Consider the following 13,954-nt stretch of genomic DNA (forward strand, 5'->3'; position numbering starts at 1 on the left):
TCCCAAGCCACGCCAACAGCTTCCTGGCGTTGCCCACTAGCTCATACAACTTCTTTGTGTGCTGAGTAGTAGTGCGTTTGGGCCTTGTTGAAGAATAACGGTTTCTATTCTACCTTTTTGGCTTGCAGCCATCTTTTTTTAATGCCATCCCAGCCCACAACGCGAGAACGCTCTATCTGTAGTATTCCCACGTACTCCTCCCTTCTAGCTCGCCGCTTTCCCTCTGTCGCAGACAGGAAATGACCCATGATGACAGGGTACATGCTTCTCATACTGACCCAGCACCAGCAATAGGGTGAGCCTTCAGCTCGAAGTATATCTCCTCCATCAGCACCGTATCCACAGGATACCAAAGGTCCAGTCTCTAGCTCCTTTGACCCCTTCCTCGCATAGAGCATGTTTTCATAATCAGTCAGGAGGGACCTGATATTCGCCTCGCCTGATAGGTGGCTTCTCGGAACCTATCAGTGTCTGAACCCACCGTGAAGAAACAATCTGTTCTGTAATAGGAGGTACGTACGCCAATGTGAAACAAGAGAGATTTATGCGAAGCATTCTGAACTCTCCATATGTTATATAGTTGCAGCGCCCCAGTGCGGAAAACCAACTCACCGCCCCAATGCATATCCATCAAGAAAGTCATCCAATACCGTGCTATACTTCAGACCAGCCCCCTTCCGACCATTAACATTGCCTGCAGATGTTTAAGATAGAATTCAGGGCATTTAACACTATTATCTGTAACCCAGGTGGAGCATATGCATTACCCATCAGAGTCATCTCCAGGAGGGAGACAATGTTTGCATCGTGCCTGGATACATATTGCAAGACCACTCCTCTCTTAATTTTGCTAGCCTAACCTTTAATGTTCCAGGTTAAGTATGTTTGGGAATTTCATCATACAGTTTCATACCTGCCACACCTCTGGCATCCATAATAACTCTTGTGCATGCAGTCTGCAAACCATCTGCTTCCACAGGTCCCAACACCATGTAAACACAAGCACAAAACTACCCCACAAATTCGCACTTTAATACTCGAACTATCCATGCCCCCAATGCACAATGTACCATTCATCTTAAAATATAAGTGGATGTAAATAGTTAAACTAATGAGACGTGGTTACGGCATCACAGCGACAACAGTCAATGATCTATGTTATGTCTTCCAAACCCAGCCCTCGACTCCATGTCTCCCCAGTTCATAAATCCTTGGCATCGGCCTATCAGTTGGGGAACATGACAAGGAAGCCGTTGTACATCGGTTGCTTAGACAGCTGGTGTTACTCAGTGTGAGTATATTCTATCACAGTTCCTGCCCTTCTGGTCTTTGTGTCCCCTTACTCCATCCTTTTCACTCTACTAGTAAAAAATCATCACTCAGGGGTAGTTCGTCCTTGGGTGTCAGGTTCAGAAACTGGCAGGGTTGAACTGGGATAAAACATAGGCATGGGAACCAAAGTAAATGTAGCCCCCAGCTCATCGGACAATCCCTGATTGCCTTATAGGCCAGTCCGAGCCTGGCCACGGGGCCTTTATCCTGATGTTTTCTTTTTTGTTCAGTAAGACTTTATTGAAATTTTAAGAATGATGAAGCACATAAGTACATACAAAAAAGTGAAGAAGGAATTCATTAAAGTACAAAGAAGCGAAAAAGACTAATCATAAAAAATACAGTCATTAATAAATTACATCGCAAGAAAAAATTTGACATTCTAAGGAGAAAATAAGGAGGGGAAGGGAGCAGGGAAGGGGAATATACATTTCATAGTATAAATACTTACACAAGTAGAGTTACCAATACGATACAGTATTAAGGAAAGAACAACAATAGTTATAACTGTACATATGAATCTATAGGAGACCAGAAAGATTGAAAAGTAGAAGAATTATGATGAACACCTTGTAGTGACAATTGAGCACCTCTTCTTGTAAAGATAATCCAAGACCACCAAGCATGGACTGAAAGGGAAGTAACATCCTTCCAACAAAAAGTGATGGATTTTAATGCAGCCGATACCAAAAAATTAAATAATTTAGCTTCATTATCATCAAGGGGTACACTCAACACAACAGATTTGCATATGATTAAAGTATAAGAGGGTAAATCAGAAATAGGTAGAATTTTCTGTATAACAGTCCATACTTCAGACCAAAATTTCAAAATAAGCGGACAGTCAAATAACATATGACGTAAGGAACCAGGATGCAAATTGCAATGCCAACATACATTAGATGGTAATAAATGAGCTTTAAATAAACGCAGTGGTGTCCATAAGGAATTAAATAAAATATAAGCATTAGTTTGATAAATTGACACTGGTAAACAACCAGAAATAGAAAGAGTCCATATTAATGACCAGGAATCATTTGGCAGAGATAAAGATAACTCATTGTTCCAAAAGGTGGAAATTGTATCAATATTGGAACCTAAGGCTACAGTGAGTTTCTTATAAAATACAGACACCGCTTTAGGGGATAAAGACACAGTGTTAACATATAGCATAAAATCAGCTGTCGATTTAGAAGGAATGCCATTTGGGAAAGAATCTAAAATAGAGTTACAAAGAAATTGATATTTAGACAAATCAGTTAAAGGCAGATTAAATTTTGATCGGAGTTGAATAAATGGAATAAACGCATCATCCATGAAAACATCTCCAAGATAAAAAATACCTTTTGCAATCCATGAAGACCAAAAGGAAATATTCCTATTTAATTTTAACAAGGCACTATGCCATAAGGACAAATGTACCATTGAAAGTAAAGGGGATTCAAAATTGGAGTCCAAATCGTTAAAAATTAATCTTGATGACTTAATTATGGAAGAAGAGTGTACAATTTTAGATACGGGAGACATGGTTAATAGGGATAATAAAGGAAAAGGTTTAACAAGGGAAGTCTCAATATGATACCAAATAGGGGGATTAATCTTAGGAGCTATATTAAACCATAACGAACTCTGTTTAAGGATAAATGCCTTATGATATAGAAGAAAATCAGGTAGGGCAAAACCAATATTACATTTGGGAATTTTTAATTTTTTATAAGCAATACGGGGAGGCTTATTATTCCATAAAAATTTTGATAAAAGTTTGTCAACATCTTTATAAAATTTGAGTGGGAATTGAGTTGGGATCATTGCAAGAGAATAAAATATTTTAGGTGCAATAGTCATTTTAATAGATTCCATTCTCCCCCACCAGGAAAGATGAAGGGAGGACCATTTGGAAGTTTTTTGTTTAATATGTTCGAGAATGAAATCAGAATTTAATTTTAGGGTAGCATGAAGGGATGATGAAAATAATATACCAAGGTATTTCAATTTGCTCTTTTGCCAAACTATGTCTGGTGAGGGTAGCATATCAGGAGTACACAACATATTGAGTGGAAAAAATTCCGTTTTAGTAACATTTAATTTATAACCTGACACAATAGAGTATTTAGAAATAATATCAAGCAGAAAAGGAACAGAGGAAACAGGATTACTAATAAATAATAACACATCATCAGCATACGCTAGAGTTTTTACAGTAATATCACAAACAGTAATCCCTTGAATGTTTTCGCATTTTCGAATGTAATTAAGAAATGGTTCTATACCAAGTAAAAACAAAAGAGGGGAGAGGGGACAACCCTGTCGAGTTCCTCTGAAAAGAGAAAATTGGTTAGAAATCTGGCCATTAATAAATAGTCGAGCTGTGGGAGCATAGTATAAAGCAGGAATCATACGAATAAAGGAAGGCCCAAAATTAAAGGATAACAAAGTTTTAAATAAAAATTGCCAATGGATTTTATCAAAAGCTTTTTCAGCATCTAATGCCATAACACCAGCAGGGTTAAGGATAGAGGAACTTTGCTCAATAACATGTAATAACGTTCTCGTATTATTAGCAGAATATCGATTTTTCATAAAACCAGATTGATCAGGGTGAATAATTGAATGAAGGATAGGGGCTAACCTGGAAGCGATAATTTTAGCATATAGTTTACAATCTTGATTGATTAAGGAGATGGGACGGTAATTAGCAACAAGGGTAGGGTCTTTATCAGGTTTGGGAAGTACAACAATTAAGGCTTCAGAAAAAGAACCTGAAATAGTACCTGATGAGGAAAAATGAGAAAAAATCTGGTTCAAAAAAGGTAAAAGATGATGTTGGAACTCTTTATAAAATTCTGCAGGGATACCATCAGGACCAGGGGATTTTTTCTTTGGAAGCAATTTAATGGCTGAGAGAATTTCCTCATTAGTAATGGGTAAATCTAATTTAATTTTATCAGAGGCAGAAATGTGAGGTAAATCAGAATGTTGTAAAAAGGAATCAATTAAAGAAACATCACAATAATCAGGCTTATTATATAAAGTAGAATAAAAATTCAAAAACTCATTAACAATCTCATTATGAGAAAAAGCAATTTTACCTTGAGGACATTTGATGGAGGTAATCTGAGTTTTATCTCGTTTAATACGTAGATAATTAGCCAGAAGTCTACCAGACCTGTTGGTATTAAAACGAAATTTGGCATTGGATTTAGAGAGTTGGATCCCAGCTCTAGTACTGAGAATAGCATTGAATTCATACCGCAGCTTTTGTAATTTTACTTTATATTGGGGATCACTAGACGAAATAAATAAACGCTCAAAATGAGCTATTTGTTTTTCTAGAGATTTAATATGTGAATTAAACTTCTTATTTTCATGAGCCATAATAGAGATAGTGGTACCCCTAATATAAGCTTTAAATGCATCCCATCGAGTGGTAATGGAGGTAGACCCTTCTGAATTAAAAGTAAAATATTCCTGAATAGCCTGGAGTAACTTAGGCTTATGAGTATCGTTAAGGACAATGTCAGAATTCATACGCCATCTTGACTGCTTAGAAAACGAAGATGATACATTTAATACAAAAGAAATCATAGCATGATCTGAAATGTCGATGATACCAATGATAGGATCATTTGCAAATTGAATAAGGGAAGGGGAAAGGAAAAAATAATCTATTCTGGAATGGGAGTTGTGTGGGTTGGAGAAAAAAGAGAACTCTTTACCAGTTGGATAGTGTAATCGCCAAATGTCAGCTAATTTAGTAGTTTGAAGAAAAGTCTTAAAGGCATGAAAAGTCTTGGACGGTCGAAATCGAGACGTAAATAATCTATCCAACAAGGGGTCTACAAAAATATTTAAATCACCACCAAAAATCAATGGAGCATTTCCCAACTTTAAAACTTCTGACGTAACAGTTGTCCAAAAAACAGGATCCTCTGACGTAGGACCATAAACATTCATCAAAAAGAAAATAGAATAATGAATTTTAACTTTAGCTATAATATATCTTCCATCAGAGTCTGAGATTTTATGCAAGACCTGACAATGCAACCTTTTGGCAAAGAAAATAGCGACCCCATTCTTTTTACCTGCAGCAGGTGAAGAAACAATAGAGTCCACCCACTTTTTGTTCATATAACTTAAAACTTTATCATCAACATGAGTCTCTTGGACAAAACAGATGTCAGCCTTAGAATTACCTAAATAATCTAAAAATTTTTAACGTTTCACTGGATGTCGTAAACCTTTCACATTAAGAGAAACAATTTTTATATTATGAATGTTAGCCATTAGGATAAAAGAGAAGAAAAAGACAGGAATAGGAACAAGAAGAAGGTAGGATAAGACAGGTTAATAGAGTAACTCTGATCGAAAGATAGGAAAGGGAGAAACAAAAAAGAGAGAGTAAGGTACAAACATGCCACATAAATAAAGACAAGGAAACGCACACCCGTTCCTCAAGCATGGCCAGTTACCGTTGGAGCCCATGAAGAAATTTAGTAATAGACCTATCACAAGAAGCCAGCGAGATGAAGTCAAGAATTAGGGTCTTGTGTATCCATTGATGGAGGAGCCTGCTGTTCAAGGAAAAGACGAAGATCTTCAGGACGTTGAAAAGATTTAGAGACATTGTCTTTCCAGACTCGCATTATAGAAGGATCAAATAGTCCATATTTGAAACCAAGGCTCCTCAGTTGCGGACGAAGAGATGAAAATTCTTTACGAATAGCCACAGTTTCTTTAGCAAAATCCTGATGGATGAAGATTTTGGTTCCATTCACCACCAAAGATGGTATTTCACGAACAGCTTTCCGAATAAGGACCAGGTGATGATGGCGCAGGACCTTAAATATCATCTGCCTTGGCTTTGAATGACGAGGATTACGATGTGACGGAACTCTATGAGCTTTATCAATTTCAAATTTTTCTGCAAACTTGATATTCAGGAGACCAGGCAGAAGAGATTCAAGATAAAGGCGACAATTGGTCCCTTCAATTTCTTCAGGCAAATTAAAGATGCGCAAATTGTATTGCCTATTGCGATTTTCTAAGTCCAACAGCTGAGTATGCATTGGCATAATTCTAGTCATTAAAGGTGTAAAAGCATCCAATTTATTCTTATTATCTTGGATTTTAATGGTATTGTCTGACACCTTCATGGACATAGAAGCCATATCTTTACGAACATTTTTAACCTCTGAATGGAGTCAGTATTCAAACGCAAGGCTTTAATTTCCTCCAAAATCAAAGACAAAGAAGGTTCTGAGGATTCCACCACTTTAGATTTTGTGGGAGGAGGAGAAACCTGCTGCTTCCTTTTATTAGCTGAAGGATTTTTTGAATCCATTTTGAGGTGAAAAAATATGTCTGAATATGAAGAAAAATAGATTGAAACAAATAACCTCAAAATATGAGGAAAAGTATTGTAAATATGGACAATTGCGTCAAATAACACTGAAAAAACCCAGGTGCAGCAGCTAAACAGAACTGTAGGCGGAGCTAGGCCCAAGCCAGCCTCTTTCTTAAATGACTCTCCGCCCCCAGGCTCACATTCTCGGCATTACCTCGATGAGAAGCATGAAGCAGAAGTCTGTGAGGAGAGGAAAAATACATCCGTCGTTAAAACAGCTCAGAAACGAACTCACAGGTAGGTGGAGGCTTCAGGAGGCAAGCGCCGGTATTTTCGCTGGGTTCTGGACGGTAAATCGTCGTTAATTAGGGCTAAAAGCTCCGGGAATCACGGAGCTCCGGTGGCGGCGGCCATCTTGGTAAACGCGCTCGCGCGTCTCCCCATCCTGATGTTTTCTATACGAGCCTACCTTCAAGACAGGTTGCTGGTCACATCCGTGAGGCTCGTTGTGTGTTCCAGACAGCTGCTTGCCCATTGATTCCTCTCCAGCACTATCCTGTACTGTGGCGATCACTGTGGCCCTTCCAGTGAGTCTCCTTCCATCTCATCCCCAACCCACAGGCTGCTACCCTTCAATCCATTCCTGGACATTCGCTTGAGTCAATAGTATTCGGCTGTATGAGTATAAGGAGTGGACCCTCATCAGCATTATTCTCTTCTGGCACTGTGCTACTACCTGTTTAACACGTTTGTGTTGTGTGGCTGCCTCCATCCCCTTTTGACGACGCATGTTCTCAATTTGACCTTCGTGCTCGACATCTCACTGTTCCATGACCAGCAGAACAATTTCACTGTCATTGTCACACCTCACTTTTCTCAATTGAGCTCTGCCCAGTACCCTAGAGATGGGTGTGAAGAATACTCATCGCTACTTCTGTAGGAGTGCCCACTGCAGTCCCCTTGTGGCCTGTTGGCCTCCCTCTGTCCCCTGCCTTGGTGGTGACTGCTCAGTATTGCTTAACTTCATTATTGGTACTCAGGTGGTGGTCTCTGCCCCCTCTCTCAGGAGCTTTTGCTAGTTGTGGGTTCATCGCATGTTACTATTAGGATTGGAACTGGGCCTACGGCCCTCAAAATCGCTGCTGCAAGGCACGTTTCTCTCCTGCACCACTGTGATCTGCCGGAACAACTGGGCAAATCCTCTCTGCTCCTCCTCCCCACACTTGGGAGGTGTCTCTTTCAGCTTTCCTCCATCACAGCTAATCAGCCACTTGTCATTTAATGGAGCATGGTGTGCCTCCTCACTGCACGCTGCCTACAGGTCATACCTTGACCTCCTTTCTCGATGTACATACTGTTGTTGAGGATCCTGCGCCCTGTCCAGTGCTCGGTGGTGGTGCAATCCTGCTGCAGTGTATCGCCAGACATCAGCTGACTGCCAGTGGAGGGGTGGTTCCATTCATCTACATTATTCTATTCGTCCTGACTGCGCTTACTGCTTCAAGTGTGGTCTGACACTCACCAGCTTTGCACCCCACTCCAGTGGGTCAGGTTTTTCAGGATGGAGGGCCTGACAGGGTGCAGATGGAGAGGACGGCCCAATCGCCTCGGCCATGGTTGGCTCTAGGGGCTATGTAGACCACAATTCCGATTCCCCTACATGGTAATCCACAGCCTTCAGCAAGACATGCCTTTTCATTGACCCAGTGGAATATCTCCTGCATGATGTGAAGGGGATTCAGCTACTGGGAAAATAACTCTGCTAACTCGCACCTGTTTTCAATTATGTTAGGCCATGACCACCTTGTCAACAATGTTAAAAATGTTCCAAATGAGAACGTGGTAGACGATGTTGTCATCAGCAAGGCAGTCTTTGTTGAAGAGGTGGTTTTTGTCAGTGATGTGTTCATAAATGAGAAAGTCTGCATGTGTAATGCTGTCATCCACAAAAATTTGCTGATGGTGCGGTTTACGAGTTGCTTGTCGATGAGGTACAAGTGGTAACTGTCATTTTTGTCAGTGATGAGATTGTCATCAATGATGGTGTGGTGGAACAATTGTATTCATCATTGACAGTGGTTCTTTATGGACAATGTTGTTCATGATACCATTTAAAAGGGCAATGATGTAGTTAATTTCAGCAGATTATGATGTTGATGAAGTTGGTGTCTCTGGTGGCAGAGTTGCAAGAGAGGTCTCCTGAGGAGACAAACCATATATATGCATCGTAGGGATAGCTATTAAGGGTTTTAAAGGCAATATCACCCCAGTACATATTTGGGAAGTTAAATGTATTTATTTATTTTAATTTATTGAAGTTTTGTATAGCGCTGGCTGGACCCGAGGGTATCAGAGCACTTCACAACAGATACAAATATGCAACAAAGGAAAATGAGGAACAAAACAAGACCACGAGCACGAGCAGGAAAATAAAGTCAGTACAACAACATCTTGAGCGTAATACGGAACGGAGATCAGGCGCGAATCACCCGGCTCTGGGTTCAAAGAGAAAGCTGTCAAGGAAAAGGGCTTTGAGTAGCGACTTGAATTGCGGGAAGGAGGCGGTCATTCTGATATGGGGGGAATGGAGTTCCAGATCCCGGGGGCATTACGCGCAAAGGATTTATTCGCGGTTCTGTGTTTCTGTGACTTCAGAGGGATGAGTAGGAGTGTGTTGGAGCTTCTGAGGTTCCTGGATTTTTGAGTTTGGTGGCCAGGTATTCTGGTTTGCCTGTATGCAGGGCTTTATGTGTGAGGCAAGCACTGCGATGCCATAGTCATTTCTGGAGAGCCCCAGTGCCTGAGTGGCCTGTTTCAGGTCTTTAGGGGGGAGGAAGGGTTTGATTTTGTGGAGAAGTTTCAAGTTCAGGAACGCGCTTTTGGTGGTTTTTGAGATGTGTTTTTTCATGTCCAGTTTGGGATCGAGAGAGATCCCTAGGGATTTGGCGGAGTCCGTTGGTGCTGGGGAACATCGTTTACGACGCGGTTTTTACACCGCAGTGCCTTTACCCCGCAGCTATTACAACGCAAGTCGTTACTACGACTTGCGCTGGATGGCGCTGTGGGATAAGGAATCTTGCAATTTTATATTCCAACACCTTCCCTACTGGTACGGGGAATGGTGTTGGAATATAAAATTATAAGATTCCTAAACCCACGCCCTCCAACGCAAGTCGTTGTAACGACTTGCGTTGTAAGACTTGCGTGGTAAAGGCATGCGTTGTTACAACATGCGTTGTAACAACGTACATCCGTTGGTGCTAGAGAGACATTGAGGGCATTTAAGGCTTTGAGCCATTCCACTATTTGGGGGTTTTCCTCTTTATTCGAAATGAGGAGTACTTCCGTTTTCTCTTCATTAAGTTTGAGGTGGTTGGCTGAGAGCCAGTGTTGGACCTCCATGAGTGTGCTGTTTAGTCTGGGAATGTCTGAGATCGATGTGGTTTCCAAATAAAGTTGTGTGTCAGTAAACATATACTTATCTATGCACACATACCTTGTCAATATTTTGACTGTCAACAGTTTTGATGTGATATTTAGTTATCACAGTATTTAGTACTTTATATTCAGGTAACATACCCTGAGGAACATGATCTGAATGGAAGTGACCAATACGTTGTACGTGCTGATCATCAGCAAGAATCTTCGTTGTAGTAAAATTCTCCCTAACGACTCCTCAGACTCCTGCATTACAGTTCCTGTCAAATACAAAACTCTGCCACGCGAACTGCACAACCAGTGAGAGTCAAGTGCTGAAGGGGTACTTGGCCCAGTTGCTCAGGAGCCATAGTGGGTCGGCCCGGGACAACAGGAGTAAAAGTTCTCAACCCCCATAATTGGACCCAGTAGCTCCTGCTTGCCCTGTGGCACTCTGAACAGGGTTCTGACATTACCCAAAAAGATCATTACTGCACAAATGTAGATTTTGGGTAGCATTTTCATTATTTTAAAATGCTAGCTATTTTACACCAAGAGGTATTTCTCTCACCGTCCCTTCTGCCAGCGAAGATATGACGTTCCCAAGAGCAGACAAAGACTTGTTGATGTTTTTAGCTTCATCCAGCACTGAACCTTCCGCTCCGGTCTTACTGACCTGCATAAAGATGGGGAAAGCCATTTAGAAGGATTAAACACCAGATGCAGCAAACACACAGTAATATGCCTGTCGCAATCGGGAACATGAACATTAAGACTTTGGTGGAGGCTTATCACACCTAGATTTGAATAAAAAGTTCAGATAAGTAAAGATTATGACCACACCTCTACAGGGACAGCATAAACAACTTATTTTCAGGATTGCTGCATACTGTATCCTTTTGTTCATTTAATTAATCATAATACCAGATGTAGGCCCTGATTATATGCTGCACAGTACCGGGATAGCAGTAAAGTTCCATGTAATTTTACCTTCACCAAACAGTAATTCAATAAACCTTGCAAGTAAGAGTAAAACCCCATGGAATGGGGAATTGCCACATGGGACCAATTTTTAGGGTCCTAAAACCATACAGACTTCTCCAATTCAGGGGCAAGTCCTCCCATCAGAAAATATCATAGGACTAACACTTGACTGCTGTTGCAGCAAAAGTCTCATGCACTTTTGCGGGCCAGAATCATCAGATTCTCCCACCCCAGGAAAAACAGGATATGGAAAAACCTGACTATAAGTTGGACTGGGTGAGCATTAGGCAATGCTGCTCTTTCTGACTCATATTCAGGCCCTTAAAGTTAGTCACATTACCAATTTTGTGAGGTTCAAACCGAAGAGTCGTAGGATACAAACAGATCTCGGCATTGGACAATCACCTCACTAGGATTCCTCATAACAGCATAGATTTGAACATAATATGATTCCAGCCTCGCCCAGACTACTTTAGATTGTGCCTGAGGAGGACACAAGCAGCGCCCTAAAATTGGTGATGGTCATGAATCACTTATTTTCACTTCATCTCCCTCTTTTATGCACCTGATTGCGGAATGGCTATGAAGATGGGGCAAAATGGTCCTGGAAATTGATTGAGATATTCTGCTGGCCAATGGGATTGGGTCTAGTGATAACCCTTCAAGGTGGTGGAATGCAGGAATGATTCTGGAGCCTAATCTTCTTGGTGGCAGAGTGGAAAGGTCCTAGGGTGGGCAGGGATTATGCTGCAGGTGGACTGGGACGTAGTGGAAGTGGTCTGACAAAGCTCTGCTGAAAAAGGGTGCAATGCGTTACCTTTTCGCTACCAGCGAGGTCGACAAGATAGAGCTTCCCACTCAGCTTCTGCTCTGTTTCCATGTTCTCCTGTTTGATGTTGATGAGGAAGATGCTGTGACTGCGGGAGCTGTGTTCATTCATGTCTGGGAACCAAGGAAGAGAGTCACATGAGAGAGCAAAGGGAACATAAAAAAAGCGTGGTTTGGAGAAGTAAGGGGAGCGAGAGACAGCGATCGAAAGAGGGTGACATAAAACAGCAATGGAGAAAAAGCACCAACAAACACATAAGAGATGAAGAAAGAGAGAGAGAGAGAGAGAGAGAGAGAGAGAGGAAAGATGGGGACGAGCAAGTGTATCAGATACTGACACAAAGATAAACAGAATGGAGGAGAAAGAACAAGAATGAAAGAGAGCTAGAGAGGGACATAATGAAAGACAGATGACATTTCCAGAAAAAGCACGCAGAAAAAAACATTGAAGTAGAGAATACAAAGTTTGCTAGAGAAAACAGTGCGTATTGGGAGGAGAGAGGAAGGAAACAGTAAACAACAAGTGAACATCAGAGGCGTGATGAAAATGAAATGAGAACAAGATATTTAGGAAGAAAAAAACAACATTGAAAGGCAGTGTCATGTGGGAAGGATATAGAGGTAAGAAACTCAAAAGAGCGAGCCATGTACTCTAACACCACTTGTGAGACAAATTACTACAAATACATTCTAAATATTTAACCCCTTATTGTTTCTTCGGATAGGTAGCAGTTTTCTGTTTAGCGATACCATATGTCAGATTAGCATTTCAAATAAACGGAGTAATAAAAGTTTCTGCAATTTTTAGGACTCTACTCTGATAAAAACCAACCCAGTGTTAGATACTGCAACAGGTGAGGCAATTAGGACTGGTTCCCTCCCTGCAGCCTGTACAATATTTCTCATTTTCACCTTCAGGGCAGAAAGCCATCTGAGAATATCAGTGAACTTTCAGACACACTGCAGCAAGGTATGGAGCCCTATGAAGCTTCTTCCCTCCAAAGCAGGACTCACTTGTGACAGCAACATGGCGGTTCGACTTCCCTTCATCAATGACATCCAGTATCTCCTCGGGGCTGGAAACAAAGCGCTCTGTGCAGCCCTGCGGGAGATGACAAACAAGGCGAGCAGATCTTCAATTCAGGATTGCTGCATACTGTATAACCACATTTTACATCATGAACTTTTGTGCCTAGTGCACATTGAACTGCGTCACTTTAAAGGCACTAATAATGCAAAACTTGTAAATGCATGGGGAGATGAGGTGAAACACTGCAAAGAGGTGCCCCTAAAGCTCGGGTGACCAGAATTTTAAAGCAAAAAAAAAACGGGACATTTCCCAAAAATAGAAAAAGGACTACAATTTTACTGCAACACAGTGCAAGAATGACAGTGCTCCTTAGCAGAAAATTACAGAAAAGGCATTAAGAAAATACATAAAATGCCATTTTTAAAGCCAGTTGCATGCCTGCTAATTTAATTGCTTTCCTATAACAGCTGCTAACTGTTCCTGCTTTGCGAAACATAAAAAAATACCTCCCACTTTTTTCAGCGGACCCTCTCAAAAAACCGGGACATGAGCTTAATTTCCTGAAATCTGCCGGGACAGCTGCGAAAAACCGAGACTCTCCTGGCAAATCCGGGTCGCCTGGTCACCCTACCTAAAGCTCCATGCCATTTTCGTATCCTGGATGGGTCTGAGAAAGGGCAGTTCAGACACCATGGTATGTGAAAGTCGTCCAGTTCTGTTAGCTGGGGTTCGTGGGACTCTCTTTAATTAGATTATAGCACTGGACGCTCACTAAGGTAAGTAAGGATATATTAGTCCCCTGCTAGATTTGCACAGACGCCGTGTCAGAAGAATACCGCTGTACCTTTGATATTATAATTGTTTTTTCCTTTTATTAGATCTTTTAAAGCTGTGAGAAAATGTTAATGGTCTCTTTTACTCCCTATGCCTTTTATACTGTATGAATTGTATTTTAGACTTTTAATGATATACATGTTTTTGTATGTGTAGGCTTTCATGGTTCTTGGCAAACCGAATAA

General features: G+C 41.0%; 1 protein-coding gene across 1 annotated transcript in view; it reads right to left on the reverse strand.

Moving 5' to 3' along the window:
- KIF5A (kinesin family member 5A) overlaps window positions 1–13,954 on the reverse strand; it is a 662,879-nt gene that overhangs the window by 297,760 nt on the left and 351,165 nt on the right. Inside the window, exons 7-9 of the mRNA XM_078688970.1 lie at window positions 12,920–13,007; window positions 11,895–12,019; window positions 10,665–10,769 (exon numbers count right to left, since the gene is read on the reverse strand). Of these exons, the coding sequence (XP_078545096.1) occupies window positions 10,665–10,769; window positions 11,895–12,019; window positions 12,920–13,007 (318 nt within the window). The remainder of the gene's footprint in view (window positions 1–10,664; window positions 10,770–11,894; window positions 12,020–12,919; window positions 13,008–13,954) is intronic.

This window comes from Lissotriton helveticus, chromosome 1_1, assembly GCF_964261635.1.
Source record: "Lissotriton helveticus chromosome 1_1, aLisHel1.1, whole genome shotgun sequence".
In the NCBI taxonomy this organism is placed as follows: domain Eukaryota; kingdom Metazoa; phylum Chordata; class Amphibia; order Caudata; family Salamandridae; genus Lissotriton; species Lissotriton helveticus.